The 19,604-nt window shown below is 40.4% G+C and overlaps 1 protein-coding gene across 1 annotated transcript; it reads left to right on the forward strand.

Moving 5' to 3' along the window:
- Positions 1 to 10,783: 10,783 nt before the first annotated feature.
- LOC143582643 (uncharacterized) lies at positions 10,784 to 11,327 on the forward strand. Its single transcript, XM_077065163.1, has one exon. The coding sequence runs from the start codon at positions 10,887 to 10,889 to the stop codon at positions 11,325 to 11,327; it is 441 nt and encodes a 146-aa protein (XP_076921278.1). The 5' UTR covers positions 10,784 to 10,886.
- Positions 11,328 to 19,604: the final 8,277 nt, after the last annotated feature.

A 19,604-nucleotide genomic window follows, 5' to 3' on the forward strand; every position in this document is an offset into this window, starting at 1 on the left:
AAACTTGAGGTTGACTTTTTTAGTTTAAGAGAACTTGAGCCCGGCTCAAACTTGACTCATTTTAACTAGCTATATATGTGTATATACAAATACTTTTCTATACACAACTAATTTTTTTAAGGCAAATTGAAAATAAATAATCTCAACTTTTGTGTATTGGCCGATAATAATTCCAACTTTAAAAATCACTAGCAGCAGTCCCACCTTTCAACTATTCTTGTCTTAATGGACCTCTATTAAAAAACACTTAACGTCGTTAAGTTTTTTCCCGAGTTTCAAACCGATGTTTTAGGGTTTTGATCGAAAGAACGATACGAGTCGATCGATGCAAAACTTATCTCGAAATGGTTATCCAAGCGACGAAACAATGTTTCAATTTGGATGTTTGAATTTCCAATTAACAAAAATAAAGTCATAAGAATCACTTTTTCGAGATAAGTTTTACATCAGTCGAATCGTATCGTTCTTCCGATCAAAAGCCCTAAAACATCGGTTTAAAATCTAGGAAAAAACATAACGGATTTAAGTGTTTTTTTAGAGTTTTTTCTCAAACTAGTGTTGGTAGAAAAAATATTTACTAAAATGGTGTTCCCTAAAAAGTATTTACCAATATAGTGTTTTCATTTATTTTTGTTTTTATTTTTCTTTTTATATATATACATTAATTAATTTTATTAGTGTTGTATTCTTTTCTTTTTTTAATTTTGAAGCTGCTCTCATTGACGTATCCATTATAAGTTTTTTCTTTTTTTGTTTTTTTTCCTACAAAGTGATTATAACTCTTTATTTTTACATTTTTTTAAATTTTAATAATCCATGTCAACTATAAGAATCAACCAATATAATTTTAAAAAAAATAGAAAATATAAAAGACTAATCGAACATTAAAACTTGACCCGCTAGGCCGCTATCGATCTCAATATCAAATATAAACAAAATAAAGATGTAAACTTTGTCGGATTAATACAACTCTTAATACCAAATAAAAATAAACATGTTTTTTAATAAAAGAAAAAAATACAGATTATTTAATATTTTATTTAAAAATATTAAACTAGTTTGTTTTAATAAAGTTAAATGCCATTTAAGGATATTAGGAGTGAGAAAATCAAATTTTTATTCAAAAACACTAATTTGGTAAATACTTTTGAGAGGACACCATTTTGGTAAATATTTTTCCTCTCAACACTCTTTTGGGAAAAAATTCGTTTTTTTAACGGAGGTCCATTAGGACAAAAATAGTTAAAAGTTGGGACCATTGTTAGTGATTTTTAAAGTTTAGATTATTATCGGCCAATACATAAAAGTTAGGATTATTTATTTCCAATATGCTTTTTTTAAGCATATTATTTTATAACTGTTATATATATAATAATATAAATTACGTTACTATGTAATTACTTTATTTATGTAAATAATATGCTCGCAAGCTTTAGTCAAACAGTAAAGAATATGCATATAGACATAGTTAATTGTTTGTGGATTTATCCAGTTAGTAGATGTGATTTTCATCCAGATAACAAACAAGTTCTCAACTTAACTACAAAGCCCAATCTCATGACTCATAAAGCTTAAAATCTTGCATTAACTTGCCTTCCAATAAACCTTAACACTATATCATACTTTCCATACAAATAACAACCTACCATTCACCACCATTGAACCACACATATTTCCACCCATGGATTCATCTCAAATCCAACACAAACAATCACAACTGCCCCTGAAGAAACACTAAGTTACCCCAGGGCAGATTACGGATAATCTGGGGGTTAAATAGATGTTTCCCACGAGGGGTTAGACCCGGCAAAGATGGTTCTTCTGATAACCTGCAAAACAGACACCGTGAGCTCGTCACTGAGAAGAGGGGGGGTACCTCCTTGTGACCACCCTCCGGCGTGAGAATCAGACTAGATTGCTCTTGAATATAAGTGTATATTAAGAGATTGCTAGAGCAGATATCAGGTATCAGATATAAGATAAGATGAGATGATCATACCATTCGGGGTATTTATAGCCGAAGGTAGGTTTCCAAGAGGGTATGACCGGCTGAATAGTATTCCTGTTCTACCAACTGTGGCCTACGCACGTGCCATGCTGGCAGTTGGTGGGTAGGCAGCGGCTGACAGTGACCAGGCCTGCTGTGTACTATTCATTTTCCACCAACTGTAGGCTATGCACGTGGTATGACAGGAGTTGGTGAGTAGGTAGCGGCTAATAGTGACATACAGTACAAGAGCATGCTGCTCGCCATACTGTTGTCAATGGGCTGTCGTATCTCTGGTCAGATCTTTTGCCCATACCTCGTCAGGTACAGTACAAAAGATCTTCCAGTATCGTACGGACTGGCTCATTTGGGAGGGAGTATTCCCCCTCCCGCCTTTGTGCGGGATTGTTCCCGGCTTTGCTCATTCCTTCAGGTGACAACTGAATTATTGAGAGCTAAGTGCCTTGTGCGTGTAGCCCTGCTGCGCGGGTGGCCTTCCCTGATGGCTTGTATCCGCAGCTGCGGGAACATGCGGAGTACTTCACCATTGGGAGGCATTTCCTGCGGGAACAGCTTGCGTACTGCGCGTAAGGACGTCACGTCTCTGAGCATGGTGGGTCCTGCGGATCAAGTTGGTTTCTGCGCAGACGTCTCTCTTCAAGGTGAGTCCTGTGGGTCCAACTGGGCTCTGCTGGGACCTACCTCTTCAAGTCCCCCCAGTCCAATGTTATTCTCATGAGTGTTTAATAAGTGAGGTGAACTTTTGGACTTAAGCAAAGGGTTTTTGAAAAGGGGTTTAGATTTAAGGTTTTCCATGGGGATTCTTCCCGCGGAAGTCCTTATGTCACTTGCAGAAATTCCCGACTTTCCTGCTTGATCTTTGGGTATGATGCGGGTAGGTCTGTAACCTCCTCGCAAGTCAGGAGCGTTGAGTCACACTTGTGTGGATTCTCCATGAGGTTTTGGTAGTTTTGAACATAGTGATCAATTATGTTAGAACCACCAATTCCATCTTGAAGCTTCAAACAATGTAGTTCTCGACGTTCCCGCTATGCGGGGATGTTATTCCCGTTTCCGCAAGCATTGCCCAGAAGATCCTTCTTGGTTTCAATTCCTTGCGGAGTGCTAGGTATGTGAAGGGTTTTGCCTTGACACTGTACCCGCACTCGTCTTACGGTTACTTTATTTCCAAGGTATTCCTGGCGTCAATTCCCTGCGGGTGCTAAGTATGTGAAGGGTTTTGCCTTAACACTGTACCTGCACCCGTCTTGTAGTTACTTGGTCGCCGAGGTATTTTGGCTTCAATTCCCTGCAGGTGCTAAGTATGTGAAGGGTTTGCCTTAACACTGTACTCGCACCTGTCTTATAGTTACTTGGTTGCCAAGGTAAGGGGTATTTTCCCGCTTTTGAATCTTTTTGAAATTTTGAAATTCGAAGAGTTGGTGAAAGGATAAGAACAGTCCAAACTTTTGAAACGTCGTCCGACGGTTTCTTCTGACTGTGTCAGGACGTGCAGGAAGTTATGGCGACGTGACAGTATATGGTCATTCCAGGCGCTTTTTCAGGCGCGTGGGCGCGAATTTTCGGGCGCGTGGCCGCGAAATTACTGGCACGCGTCCTTTCAACAGCTGTTGCCAGCTTGCTTTTTCCCACGTGTCATAGTTTCATTGCACCTGCGATTTCTCTCTCTTCCGCATTAAATTCATCACATTAATTGCGATTAGTATATAAAGGGGGAGATGGTCCTTTGTAATCCACACTTTCACTTTTCTCTTCATCTTCAAAACGATTTCCGGCGAATACTCACCTTTTCAGTCGAGCATTCTCTTGAAATCGTTCTCTTTTTCATACCTGCAAGATGTCTTCTGTTCACGATCTTGAGGCTACAGCCCAGGAGGCTGGGGTGTACGCCGAGCACCCGTCATCCACGTCCGACAAGGATGACAAGAGTACTGCTGGCGAGTGCCAGTGTGCTCTGCCTGTCGATCTATATCAGTACATCGTCAGGAAGTTCATGCTCGAGTCTTTCGAGCCTGAGTTTCCTGAACCTCATCAGACGGTGTATGATGCCCCCAGAGGCAAGATCGGGGTATATGCCGCATTCTTTGTCTATGGGAATCTTAGGTTCCCTTTGACAAAGTTTGTGTACCGTGTCCTGGAGAGGCACGGTGTACACCTGACCGAGGTGCACCCGATGGTGATCGCGAAGATTCGCCACTTCGAGTGGGTGTGCCGGATTCTGGGCGTTGAGCCCTTCGTCGACCGCCTGATGACCTTCTACTTTTGGAGGTGCATCCAGGGGTGGTATACTCTGATAACCCGGATCAAGGGTTTGAAGATTTGCGCAACCGAGCGCAGTCTTCGTTCATGGAAGCGGGAGTTCTTTTTTATCTCCGCTCGCGCCATCCCCCTTGCCATGAAGTTCAAGAATGGGCAAGCACTTCCCAGCCTTCACGCCTCCAATTACCAGGGGGCGGAATGGTTCTCAAAGATATCCCGAGTCCAATCTCCGGTTTACCGCTTTGCGGAGTCCGGGATGGTGATGCTCGGGATGAGCCGGGTGTGGAAGGATGCGGAGGCGCAAAAGATCCCGATCGTCCTCGAATACGGTTTGAACTCTGTTCCTTACGGTATGCTCTGTTTACTTTGTTTATATAGGTTTGTCTTCTAACTGTTTTTCTTTTATTTCAGAGGGGAACGACTTGCAGTCGCTCCTGTATCCGCGGGAGGCTGATAGTCCCGCCCGGATGGGTACTCGTGCTCTAGATGAGAACGAGTTGCCCATCCTTGAACAGACGGCGGATCGGTTCGTGGAGGTCTACCCGCCAGGCCACGAGATCCAGAGCGCCAGGCGGCCAGGTAAGGCGTTATTCAACCCTCGATCCCTCAATGCTGAAACCTCTGCTGGAATTCCTCTAATCTTGTGTTCTGATGAGGAATCCGCAGATGGTCCTCCGTTGGTGCGGAAGAAGAAGGCTGCCGGCGGGAAGGGGAAGGCGAAGGTGGCCTCCACTGCCGATCCGGTGCCTCGGTCTGATTCAGAGACCGAGAGCGAGGAGGTGGCGGGGAACCCCGGTGGTGATAAGACCACTGCTCCGGAGGCTGCGACGACTGTCACCTCCGGAGAGCCCAGGATGACAACGGTGAGCGGCGTGAAGAGGCCGGCTCCATCGGGTTCATCCCCGCCTGTCCGCACTTTTAGGCTCAAGAAAACCCGTAAGTACAAATTTATTTTTAACTTCATAGCTTTCCATCATTAATACTTATCTTCCTTGTGCAGGCGTGGATGCTACCGCATTCCTGGGTGGAGCGGGGAGGAGTACCTCCGGACCCATGACGGTAGGCTTGGTCAGCCTACCTGAGGCGACGACCCAGGCGGCTGCGCCTGCTTCCGTTGGTTCAGTTGCTCACCCAGTTGAGCCAACTGTTCCAACTGCGATGACATCACCGCCGGCTGTCAGTGCCATATTTACCGCATCTTTCACTGAGCCGGCGGTTACTTTTTCTGCGGACTCCGCAGCGGCGACCACGGTTGTGAGTTCACCTACGGTGAGTTCACCTCCGTTGGTTTCTACCACCGCGGCGGCCTTCACCATGCCTCCTCCGTCATCGGCAACGACGGCCGATCCTTCAGGTATGCATGGGGCTTCTAGCCAACCTCTGCCTCCTTCCCATCTACCTGACCTCTTGGACGGATTTCCCTTGGGTTCAGGTGATGGGTTTGGCGGCTATCGGCCTGTTGTTGACCCTACAGGTGCGTAGGGTTCTTTTGGCCTCTTTTTTTTTTTTTTTTATATATCATCTTTTCCTAACTGCTTTTTGTTTTTTGCAGTGTCGGATTCCAATGAAGTGTATGTTCCACGATGGAACATCCGCCGAGGAACAACCCTTCGCACACCTGTGGAGTGCGTGGAGTGGGCTCGTCACGCAGCTCCCAGTGGTGCATTGGGGGAAGCCATGGCTAGCTACCAGGAGGGTAGGCTAACCAATGAGCTTCGGGTTCTCCTGGCCCGGATGCAGCCGCGCGTCGAGCTGCTTTGTCGTGAAAACGACAAGTTAAAAGCAGCTCGTATCCAAGAAGTAGCTCAGGCGCGGGCTATCCGGGAGGAGAATAGGAGGCTCTCCGCGGCTGCTGCGGAGAAGGAGAAGGCGTTCAAGGCCCTTGAAGTTGAAGTTCAGGCCCGTCTCGAGGCCCGTTCCAAGGCTGCCCAAGCTGTTAACGAACAGCTTGGGCTGGCTAAGGAAACTGCTCGGAGCGCAACTGAAAGGGCCACCAAGGCTGAAGCTGTTGCTGAGCCTCTACGCCTCGAGAATGAGGAACTTAAAGCTAAACTAGAGGCGCTCCAACAGGTTCATGATGCCTTGGCGATGGAAGACGCAAAGAAGCTCCAAGAGATCCTGGACCAGAGGGGGGTGCTTGACCAGACTGAGCGGAAGCTAAAGGGCGTTGAAGAGGCTGCGGCTAAAGAAGTGTTGCTTGCCAACCTCAATAAAAGTGAAGCCGAACGCGCCCGTAACCAAGCTCAAGCTGCCCTCCAAGAAGCTCTGGTTGCCAAGGAATGGCTTCTTCGAGAAGCGTTGTCTCAGGTAAGCTTAACTTCATAATGTCTTTACGCTTCTTTGTGAATAGAAATGGTTTTGATACTTGTATTTTTTCTTTTTGTAGGTTGTGCATCGGGTCTTCACGGATACGTCTTATGACGATGCTATGAGCGCAGCCCTCAACGCTTCTCATGAGGATGGGGAAAAGGCCGGCTTCCTGCTTGGTCTAGGGTTTGTTGAGAAAGGCATCCCGCCTTCCAACTTCCCTTTGTATGATGTGGATACTGAAGCTGTTTATGACCAAGCAGTGAATCAGTATGCCGCCTTCCCGCATCCGGTGGTGGAGAAGGTAAACGAAGTCGCTGCTGCTGATGATGGGCTAGCTATCCTTAAAGCTTTCCTTGAACCACCACGCTCTACTGATGGTGCGGGTCCAAGTGGAAGTGGTCCTGAAGCTTGATCCTGAAGATCCCTTTCCACCATTAGAGTAGATTTTTATTTTTGTATAGCTTCTTTTGTATGCGGGTATGTACCCAGCAATCTTTGTAATAATTGAATTTCGATGGAATAAAGATTATTTGCCAATCCCTTGCCTTGTTTATTTCACGCATATTCTGATTTAACTTAGCAATTTCTTTAGTACTTAGATAATTTAACTTTTCAACGTGGTAGATAATAAGTTAAAGTTTTGCGTCCTCTTTCATGATTGTGCGGATAAGACCGTCACTTGCACTTAGTAGGATGGCTAAACTTTACCTATATCTGACCCGCGTGGAAGTTTTCCTCATCTTTTCCTTTGAAATTTTCTAAGTGTTTAGAATAAGTTAACCTTTGAACGTGGTAGATAATAGGTTGAAGTTTTGCTTCCTCGTTCGTGATTGTGCGGGTAAGACCGTCACTTGCACTTAGTAGGATGGCTAAACTTTACCTATATCTGACCTGCGTGGAGGTTTTCCTCATCCTTTTGTTAGAAATTTTCTAAAGTATTTTGAATAAGTTAACCGCTCGACGCGCGGTTGTCAATAGGTTCGGTTTCCTCTCATGATTTGTGCGGTTAGGACCGGCACTTTCACTTTGTGGGATGACCAAAGTTTACCTATGACTGACCTGCGCGAAGGTTTACCGTTTTTTGGGTTTATGCTGGTTTTGCCGCCTTCCCCACGCAACGACTTTCTACATAATTATGCGGTGAGTACCGGCATCAGTGTTGAATAAATTAACCGTTCGACGCGCGGTTGTTAATAGGTTAGTGTTCAGTTTCCTCTATCATGATTCGTGCGGATAGACCGGCACTTTCATTTAGTGGGATGACTGGAGTTTTACCTTTAACTGACCTGCGTGAAGGTTTACCGTTTTTTGGGTTTATGCGGGTTTTGCCGCCTTCCCCACGCAACGACTTTCCCCGTAATGCGGTGAAAACCGGCATATTCGTGTGGAAAGTTCATAAGTATAAATGTAAAATCATTAGCGTCGATGTTCTAAGGAGAATCATTTCCATTAGAAGTGGCTCTGGGCCTTTACAAATTTGGAATTGATCTACATGCAAACTGTGTAATTGAGCTCCCTTCCATGTTGTTGGGATGGGAGTGCCATCGAGCCGATATGCACCTGGTTCGGGATCTCGTTGTTTACGCAGTATGTAGTCTCCGGCATTGAAGCTGCAATTTTATTCGTGTTTTCCCCAGCTGGGGTTCTACACGCATCAGCCTGCTCAGCGTTCGTTACGCCACGAGGTGTGCGAGAGTCCCATCTCTGACAAATGCTTCGACGATGTCCTTTACGTCTGTGCATTCTTCAGTGTTATGGCCTTTTGTCCTGTGAAAGTCACAGTATTTGCTCCGATCAGCATTGTGACGATGTCGGATTATTGGAGCCTTTGGCCATGGGAGCTCCTCAGTGGCGAATATCTCGGTGACGCTTTTGGTGAGTGGCGTCCATCTGGAGTTCTGGTTCGACTGTACGTTATCCCTTCCGCCTAACCGATGTTGCAAGCCGGATGAGGTGTCAAAGTTTACCCTTGACTGCCAAATGCCTAGCTTCCGCTTTTTGTTTAGTCGGGCGGTAAGGACGTTGTCTTCTCTTGTTTTCTGGGTGTAGAGGTTTGTGCTCTGGGGGAGATCTCTACCTAGTTGCTTCTCCGTTTCCGCAAAGCGTTTAGCTGCTGTCATGATGGCATCCCATGTGGATGGCATGCCATCTTTACCCGTTAAGGTGCGGATGAGCTCTGGGTCGTTCGCGCCCTAGATGAAAGCAGCGCGAACAAGATCTTCGCTAATATTACCCAGACTTAGCTTCTTTGAGTTGAAGCGAGTGATGAAGTCTGGCAAAGATTCATCTTCCTCTCGAATGCATTTGAGGATTGTCCATTGCTCTTCGGTATACTTTCTTTGTTGGCTGAAGTGTTGGCTAAATTTTTGCTGGAAGTCTTCCCAATCGTAGATGTGGTGGACCGGTAGACGATCGAACCACGCTCTAGCTGCCCCAACAAGCGTCATTTGGAACATGTAACACCACGTAGGTTCCGTCCAACTACTGACGGTTGCCCCCGCTATGAACCTGTTCAAATGATCGTCTGGATCAGATATACCATCGTAAGTGCCGATGTTGGACATCTGTTTGGCACTTTTTGGGACGATTGCTTCCGCAATGTCCCTTGCAAATTTGGACGTTCCCGCCTTTGCAGCAGTTGGTGTAAATGTTTTGGAGAAGTCACGTGGGTTTCCACCTGCGTGAAGGTTTCTCCAAAACGCCTTCTCGGTTGGTAGTCCGTTTCCTTACGCTTCCCTTTCGCCCTATGACGAGGGTTTGCGTCACTATCGGATTCCTCCGAATCATTGTCCCAGTACTCTCCGAATTCCTCAGGCTGTTGGAGTGAACGTAAGCGTTCATCCAACTCGGCTTGGAATTCTTTTTGACGTGCTTCCGCCCACGCTTTAACTTCATCGAGTGTTTGGCGGGGGAGCCTCGTTCGTTGTCTCTCTAACTGGGTATCGGTGAATCCCAATGAGTTATTATTTACTGCACTTGCCCCGGCTTGGGTAACCGGGGTAGTGTTCGTAAAAACTGTGTAGTCGCCGGTATTCCCCTGAGTAGTTGGGGTTGTGGTTACCGGAGTTTCTTTAACCATCTTTCCAGAAGTTTGAAAAAACTGAAAAGAAATGAAGTTCTAGCTTTTATGCACGGATGGCGCCAATGAAGAAACACTAAGTTACCCCAGGGCAGATTACGGATAATCTGGGGGTTAAATAGATGTTTCCCACGAGGGGTTAGACCCGGCAAAGATGGTTCTTCTGATAACCTGCAAAACAGACACCGTGAGCTCGTCACTGAGAAGGGGGGGGGGGTACCTCCTTGTGACCACCCTCCGGCGTGAGAATCAGACTAGATTGCTCTTGAATATAAGTGTATATTAAGAGATTGCTAGAGTAGATATCAGGTATCAGATATAAGATAAGATGAGATGATCATACCATTCGGGGTATTTATAGCCGAAGGTAGGTTTCCAAGAGGGTATGACCGGCTGAATAGTATTCCTGTTCTACCAACTGTGGCCTACGCACGTGCCATGCTGGCAGTTGGTGGGTAGGCAGCGGCTGACAGTGACCAGGCCTGCTGTGTACTATTCCTTTTCCACCAACTGTAGGCTATGCATGTGGTATGACAGGAGTTGGTGAGTAGGTAGCGGCTAATAGTGACATACAGTACAAGAGCATGCTGCTCGCCATACTGTTGTCAATGGGCTGTCGTATCTCTGGTCAGATCTTTTGCCCATACCTCGTCAGGTACAGTACAAAAGATCTTCCAGTATCGTACGGACTGGCTCATTTGGGCGGGAGTATTCCCCCTCCCGCCTTTTTGCGGGATTGTTCCCGGCTTTGCTCATTCCTTCAGGTGACAACTGAATTATTGAGAGCTAAGTGCCTTGTGCGTGTAGCCCTGCTGCGCGGGTGGCCTTCCCTGATGGCTTGTATCCGCAGCTGCGGGAACAGGCGGAGTACTTCACCATTGGGAGGCATTTCCTGCGGGAACAGCTTGCGTACTGCGCGTAAGGACGTCACGTCTCTGAGCATGGTGGGTCATGCGGATCAAGTTGGTTTCTGCGCAGACGTCTCTCTTCAAGGTGAGTCCTGTGGGTCCAACTGGGCTCTGCTGGGACCTACCTCTTCAGCCCCCGACGGCGGTAACATCAACCGAATCGATCAACGTATCCATCCAAAATCTAATCAAATCATGCAAAAGAAGGCAAAAATGGGAGTTTTTCTCAGGATCAACCAAACAAACTTCCAACAACAAACCTCCTTGGAGAAACCACTTAACACATTTCCTAGAATCAACCCCGGTTCATATTACTGCCATCATGTTACTCGTCGTTGATCTAGTTATGGTCGTTCTTGAACTCTCGAGAACTATCGTTTCTTGTCCCGCAAGGAACAGAATTAACAAGAAAGTGGATGTTTGGTACCACTGGATAGGAATTGGAATCTTGGTTATTCTTGCTACCAAAAGTGTGGCACTAGTAATAGGGTGCGGGAGTTCGTTTTTCAAGCGCCCCGGGTTGGTTGCTGATGGGGTGGTTTTGATTGGTGCATTGTTGTCTGAAATTTTGATGGAACGGGTTGGGGTCGGGTTGATTGTTGTGGTGAGTTTGTGGCGGGTTTTGAGGGTTGTTGAGAGCGTTTTTGAGCTGAGCGATGCGGCCATTGAAATGCAAATAACGAGTATATTATGTGAGTTTGAGTTGCTTCAAGAAGAAAATGAAAGACTCAACAGGATTATCACTGCAAGAACAACTCGATAAACGAGTTTAGATGCGTACGTTTAGAAGTATCAAACGTATAATTAGTAATGATTATGAAAATGAATCCAGAAACTTATGCATACAGTTGTAGGATGTACCATATATTCATATTTGTATATGATTTGTAGAAGAAATGTTATGTGATACTTTTAATTACAGGTTGGAATATAAGAACTTTTGATTGTTTTGCTTAATGGTATATATATATATATATACCATTAAGCAAAACAATCAAAAGTTCTTATATTGTTTTAACCCATACCAAATTGATCTTTTTATTTCTCTTTCCAAATCGACTTGTTTTAACCCAAATTTGTTTCGACTAGTTACATGGACATGCATCTTTACACCCTATAAACTCTAGAAAATATCCAATCGGACAACAAATCAATTTCTAAAACCAAATACGTGAGAAACATCCAACAAAGTCACACAATATTAAAGCATAACACAATTAATCAAGCACAACTGGTAAGACTCCAACAAAGTACCAATTTTTAAAAAACAATCTGAACTCTGAAGACCTTCAAACACAAAACAACCAAAACCTCTTGTCAACTTCACAACTTCCACTTCATCAATTCTTGACACCAGAAATCGTACTGGCTTCCCACGGGCAAAAGGAACGAAATCCATATTTGCTAATTTTTTGATAACCTGAAAACTTGTAACAAGTTAGTTGCCAAATTACATATTAGAAGCAAACATAAAATAGCGTTTATAACTGTGAAAGATAGAATGACAAGGATTGGAAGAAAGCCCAAAATATGATTATTATAGTATAACAGATGAGTATGCATACTTATGAGAAATAGAGGATTAAGGCACGATGAAAAGAAAAAAAAAAACAACTTCAAGGTCACAAAAGAGATCTTGTGAACACAATAACAATGACCAATAGATGAATGATATCCGATGACACATTTCAGAATCTAAGGTCATCTATCACAATAGTATCAAACATATATATTCACTTAACTATATTATGTTATTCAACTAGACTCACTAAGCTTAGAACTCACAATTTGTTTATGATATGTTATAGTCATAAAAACAATAGTCACAATAAGAACTAACCTTATAACTCTTGGTGGTATTTGTAGCCCGTCTTTTTCTCTGCGGTTTCTTGTGAAAATGGGGTGATACAAGACTTTCCGCATATGTTGGTTTGCTGAGGAACATCCAATTCTCGATCAAACAATAATCATGAGGTGATACTTGATCACACAAGGGTCTCTTATTTGGAATGTAATTCTTCAATTGTTTTATCATGTGCACGGCATCATACACCTCGAGTACTGGCCCAAAATATTCCCAAGACCGCTCCTTATTCATTACCCATATATCGCAAGATATAAGCCAGGAAAAACATAAACACCCATTCATAGTCCCCAATCGCATCAACGAGGATTTCCATGTACTATATAGCTTGTTGTATCTCGCGCCATCCGGCATGGCGGCCTCCATAAACTTCTCATCCGAAAAATGCAATGAAAGAATTACAATTTTCTTTTCGGGTGAAGTATCATATGCTAACCAATGAAGAGCCCCCTCGCATAAGATACCGAGTCTACTAGTAAAAACATAGTTTGTCTCCGCGATAACCTTCCAAATATTATATCGCAAACTAAATACATGAAAACATGTATTATTCTCACTAAAACAATCTTGTAATCATCATTAATGGAATCATAGCCAAAGCCCCAACACAGACAACTGGTTTCAGGAGCTCGGCACTTGGTTACATTCTTTACCTCCCTAGTTGAAGGATTAACGACTACAATTTTAGTAGGGGAAGGTGAGACACACACCAGACCATTGGAAGAACCAATAAGATGACAATCATTGAGGTTAAAGAAGTTAGCACTAATATTACCCCCTGGAAGTATAACGTCATCTCGTTCTTGGGGCATAGCAATTCTTCGGTGTGCAAATATTTTATTGTTGCAATCATTGTGATATTGATGGTTGAGATGGAGTTTAATGAAAAGTGCATCTGATATCACAGACAACCAAGACTTGCACACACTCTTGCATATGATGAGATCCCTCACATGCAATCGTTTGAATATCTCACGTTGGATTTCACAGGGAAGATGTGCCATTAAACCCTAATCTTAAGTTACGCATCAATGATTTGAAACTTCTTTTTGTTTTGTTTGCATGGGTTGATAGCCCATTGGGCCGTCACGGTTTTCATTTTCAAGAGGTACAATTGGCTGAATCTGTTAAATTTTTCTGTTAAGTTTTTCTTTTATGAAAAGACAAAATTGTCCATGCTATTAGAAACACAACATAACAATACCCAATTATAATACCAGTTGTAACCAAATTATTAGTAGGTTCTAGGAAGCTCCTTAGATGTAAAATAATAAAGAAATTGTTTCTAATGAGACCCCAACTTTATAAAAAGCCTGCATTAGAAAGCATAGTACAAAAATATATAGTGCTAGTGAGGGTTGCAAAATTAGAAAGCTACCAATTACGAGATCTGTCGTAAAGAGTAAAAGTAGTCCTAAAACAAGATAAAAAAATAAACTAATACACTTAGAGGCGGCCCAACAGTTATGAAGTCCTAAAGCAAATAATGAAATTGAGGCCTTTTTTATTATATATAATTTTTATGTGTAGCAATTTTTATTTAAAAACAACCTTCATTTAAATAACAACAAAAATATATGCTTTGTTAACGTATCACTAATTTTTTCATACTATTTAATCCCCTTTATTTCTTATATATATTGATATCTATTTTATTACACTTGAGTTGTATAATGGATAATGTATTTCCCTAGTCTCTATATACATTTGGAAGCAAAAATACAAATAAATTTAAAAAAAAATATCGACAGGTACGACTTAACTTCTAACTAATTTTTAGGAATACTAATAAATCCTAACTATTTATTTGAACTCATACACATAATTATAAATTAAAACTTTGTAACAAAACATTATTTTTAAATATAAAAAAATAAAAAGGATTGACAAAAGTACAAATAACTTTTCTTTTAACATCTTGGTTACTACACATCAGTTTATACGTGTGCTTGTCAAGGGTAAAAAGGTAAATTACAAGTTAATAGTATTTTTTATCTTCTCCAATGTTCATCTTCTCTATTATTTTTCTTAACCAAAGAAAAACAGAGCAACTGAAAAATGAATTTTATCTCCATTCTATTTAAATTTTCTTCCCTTCTCTCTCTTTACACGTATTAATCCACTTAGTTTGGAGGCCTTATATAAATGAATGCCTAAAACCCTTGCTTCACTTACTTATATGGTAAAGCCGGCCCTAAATACACACACACACACATATATATAAACAATTATATATTTTATATTTACAACCCAACTAACTCACTCCCTCCCTCCCTCCCCTACGTAATACGTCTTTCTAGATCTCCTCCAATAGCCACCATCAACTCAAAGCATGTTTGGGATTGAGTTTGAAAACTGATTATTGGCTTTTTAGCTTTTTCAAAAAGTTATTTTGAAAATCCAGAATTTGAGGATTTTAAAAACTGCTTTTTGACTCTTTCAACAAGCTAAAACATAAATGATTTTTGTAATTGTCAAACACCATTTAATTTATTGGCTTTTTGAAAAAGCCAATAAGCCAATAAGGTGTTTTCAAACACAATCCCAAACATGCTCTCATGCAACCACCACTCGCAAACAAGTATTGCCGCTAATTCCCCGACCACCTCCCATCATCCTTAGATCATGCCATGGATCAACACCGACCACCACCATCACCAAATCAACACCAACCTTCTTCAATCTAGCACATACCATAATAAGAGTTTGACCCTATGGCGACGAGGTATATAGCGATGACATGGTGTCGTAGGCATAACTTGAATTATAGTGAAGACATGTCTCCGACACAGAGCTTTTAAGATTTCATGGTTTTTGATACTTCCAGCGATGACATGTCGTTGAATAGCAAGGATGGAATTGTGAAAAGAAAGACACCATTTAAAATATGGTATTCCGACGGCATGTCTTCGTTGTAGGATAAATTATATCGCTTTTTTACATTTATTTATTTTTCTTTTCCTCACTAAATAATACCTAAAACAATATTGTTAAGTTTGACCCAATGCCTAGGCGGGAAAAATGAAAAGAAACGTGTGAAGGCCTTAGGATCGATTAACACAACGAATAATATGTATGTAACAACAATTGATTTGTAATTAAAAACGGATGTGTACAAACTATGGTGGCCATTACTGTCACACCCCAACCTAAGGCGGAAATGCCACGCCGTGATCCGATTGCTCACAGCTAGAAGATACTATCATAATATAAATGTGATAATATCTATTTAATTATTTTATTTCAAATGTGCACACAATATTTAATTACAACAATACAATTAAAATAAGTATATACAATCATTTAAATTCAAGTTTGTCTTTAATATAACCCTAAGGTATTTCTAAGTGTCCATACTTTAACTTCAAGCAACCTGTATATGCGTAGAAAATTGAGTTTTGTCAACAAACATGTTGAGTGAGTTTATCACCAATTTTTGACACCAAAAATAATGTTAATATAATAAATAAGCAAAACGTAATAAATTCGGTAATAAAATCAAACTATAAGCAATTAAGTTGTCGATTAAACCATTGCCAAGCGAATCGAGCGCCGGTAAATCAACCATGAGCAAATAAGAATAAGACCGTTACCAAGGGAATCGGGAAGTGGTCAATGATAACCCTCTTTAAGGGGATATGTCAAACGATTGCATACAAAGACAAATAAGCACATAACAAGTAGATTTGATTAATCACACAATTACACGTGTGTTGTTTTGATATATATGTATAAATATGTATGTATATATATATATATATATATATATATATATATATATATATATATATATATATATATATATAGGCATATGTCCCCAAAACGTTTTAGAAAACTGAGTAAAATAGGGGAATGATAAAACTCACCTTAGATGGAAGGTAAGTGATTGATCAATACGATAAACGAGTTAACGAATAAGCGAATCGTTCGCTACGCGTCAAACGAGATTAATGATCAGAACCTGAAACTTGTTGATATGAAACTATAAATAAAAACAAACTTAATGCCGCTAGAATCAATACAAAACGGATGAGTAGAACTCTAGTTCCGTGTTGAATTAAATGTTTAAGCGAGCTGGTACTGACCAGAATCCGAACAGCGAGTCGGAAATCGGGTTTTGGTCAGTAGCCTTAAAATTACGTTACAAGAATAAAAGTCTTTTGGACCGAACGTTGGATCTGAGCAGAAGTGTGAGACAACAATAAGTCAAAGTTGTTGACTGTTTTACCCTTTATCGGGTTTTAAAGCAATTGACTAATCAATACCCTTCAATCTCATAAATTGATTGAAGGTTATCGACTAGGGAATGTTTATGAACGAAAACTCATACAACTTACCCGGAAAGTGAACGAACAAGGAGATATATCGAGTCAAATGTCCTAAAGCAAGCAAAGTCAACGAACAAGTCTTGAATCTTGAACCAATAAACAAAAACCGACGGATTTGAGGATGATCAGAGGCTAATGACGGCTGAGAAAGCTCCTCTAGGGTTTGAGGTGAAGGTTTGTGGCGTTGTTTATATAGGAAAAGCAATAACGAACTAAAAATATGGGATTTTTACTCGTTTAAGCAAGTATATGCGATTTAAAGGAAAGAATCATCGATTTATTCATAAAGATCTGATCTTGGGCAGGGAAAACGAATTAGAACTTGTATTTTAGTTATATTATGATTACTTGGTCCTTACTTCTCTCAAACATGCCTAAAATAAACGATTTTATACCTTAAACGAGCTAGAAAATGAAATAAAGTTAAACGATCTGTGCAGGGTCTCCATAGCGCCGTGCGACGGTGAGGGTGATGCCCACCGCGCAGCGGTCTGGTCTTCATAGGGGGGAATTTCATTTTTTACAAGTTTAGTCCCTATACTTTGTTAAATGAGCATTACTTGAACTAGTTTTGGTATAATTTAGTTTTGAACATTGATTGAAGTACAAGGGCTTAAAGTGAACATTAAGAAACTTATTTACTTATAAATATTGGATTTTCAATAATAATAAAGATCTAAAAATATTTCGTTCATGAATGAATACGAGTTTGGAAAAATCTGAAATGTTACAATTACTATTTATAGGCTGTCGGAAATCTGTTCCTACCTTCTTGACGTTTCACAAACGACGCAACATAACGGTTTATTCTAACTAATTACAGTATTTACACAAACTATTAACTAATTACACTTTGTGCCTTACCTACACTAACAGAACTTTCAAATGAACTTTATCTATTTATAATAAACTAACGAAGTATTTAACGAAACTTTAACGAGATCGATGATTAACTAATAACACGCCAACTTGTGGTTGCCATATGATAGTTTTTTTTTTTTTTTTTTTTTGTTTTTTCTTCAATCTTGTAGGACCCTGTTTTGTATATTAGTCTTTTTTATTATTGTGATCTTGTCTTTCGGTTTCGTTTATGTATGTTTGAGCCCGAGGCCTTATTATATTGAGCTTATTGGGCCGTTAATAATATATGGAGAGCATGACATTGCTTCACATATAAAAGGTGAAGCATGCACATGCTACACTCTAACCTTTTGTCATGTCTTGTATCTTATCCTCTCACCACTCCTCTCTACTCTCTTTTTGTTTCTATACTTGGTCATAAAACAAACATTACAAGATCCGAGATCTCAGTTCTCTACTAGTGATTTCCGCTAGCTAGCAGTTGAGATTGATTCAAGAACTTGTTTTAAGATCCGGTTTCAAGACCTACAAATCTTAAATATATATATAAACGAAATTTTTAAAAGCTATCTGGTTACTCCCCACCCCTCTCAAGCCATCAGATTGCTTCATTTGTAATTGGAGATTTCTAATACATCTGACCCGAATTCACGGGTATGGTTTCACCAAACCCAGATAGCTCATATACAGGTTATAACATCTCATTAATTAAAATTTGATCTCACAAAAAATTTGATATGCAAATCCTATAAAATATGGGTATACTAAAATTTAATATCCAATTATTAAAAAAAGAATATTATTTATAATTAAGAAACAATTTTATAGTAAAAAAAAAAATAAGCAGGTCATGAAACGAGTTATAACATCTAATTTATTTGTGAAACACTTTCATCATCAATAAGTATATTATTAACTTCTTACAATAAATAAAATTAAAATCCTCACAATATTAGAAACGAAAAATGTAAAATAACCCTAACGGAGGATAAAAGATAATAAGTGAAAACTACGTTGGCAGCTCTAGCATTTATAGTGCCCTAAGTCGCAGAAAATAACCCCTTGTTCAATCTTACTGCTCCATCTCTCTCTTTACACAACAACAGAATTCAACAAATCCTCACTTGAATCAACACACCCTCTTGATACAGTGCCCAAAATCAACAAATCGAAGTTCTCACCCTGGAATTTTTTACCCATCTTTGTGTTAGTAGTAAGTTCAAAAATCATAGCTCTTGTACATTTTATTCTATTTTTGTGGGTTTAAATCAATGGAATGATCATTAATGGCAGGCCACGACTTCAAGTTGTAGGATATTCAAGGGTTTCGTATTGACTCCAAGGTTAGTGTATCTTTTTTGGCATGTGTTTGTATGTATGTATATGTATGTGCTTTTGTATGATCTGTCAAAAGATTCATTGTTGGACTGAAATACACAAGCCAAACCGTAGAGACCAAAAGCCTAATGTCTCAATACAACTTATAATCTATTTGTTAAAATGCTATTGCAAATTTATAACCGATATACTTTCATGCGCGTTATTATGGTATAAAAACTTGAACTCGTCTAAACTTGAGCTTGACTCCTCTATCGTTAAAGAGTTTGGCTAGTTAATAATTTGTCAAGTTCAAGCTTGGTTAATTGTTGTCGACTTGTTCGGTATTTGTCAGTTATTTGAGTCAATGATTATATCGTTATAAAGTATTTAGATTACATCGAAACAGAAGGTAACCGGGCAACAAGTTGCGCCGTTACCCCCTTTTTGAATTGCAAAACCCAATCTTTTAAAAACTACATTTGCGGATCTTGGAGTCATAACATTACTATGCACGACCCGTTGGACACGGGTAAGTAACTCCACAGCTTCAGCTTCAGTTATTTTATACACATATAATTTTTTATATATTTAGTTTTATCATTTTGTATCTGTAAAAATAATTTTATATAAATAAAATTATTATTTTATATTAATAGGTTAGCAAGTC

This window comes from Bidens hawaiensis, unplaced genomic scaffold, assembly GCF_021521415.1.
Source record: "Bidens hawaiensis isolate Kalapana, Puna unplaced genomic scaffold, B.hawaiensis_p1.1 tig00031829_1, whole genome shotgun sequence".
Classification (NCBI taxonomy): Eukaryota; Viridiplantae; Streptophyta; class Magnoliopsida; order Asterales; family Asteraceae; genus Bidens; species Bidens hawaiensis.

What these genes read in the sequence shown, in the direction of transcription:
- LOC143582643 (XM_077065163.1), top strand. Translation starts at nt 10,887, where the DNA reads ATGTTACTCGTCGTTGATCTAGTTATGGTCGTTCTTGAACTCTCGAGA.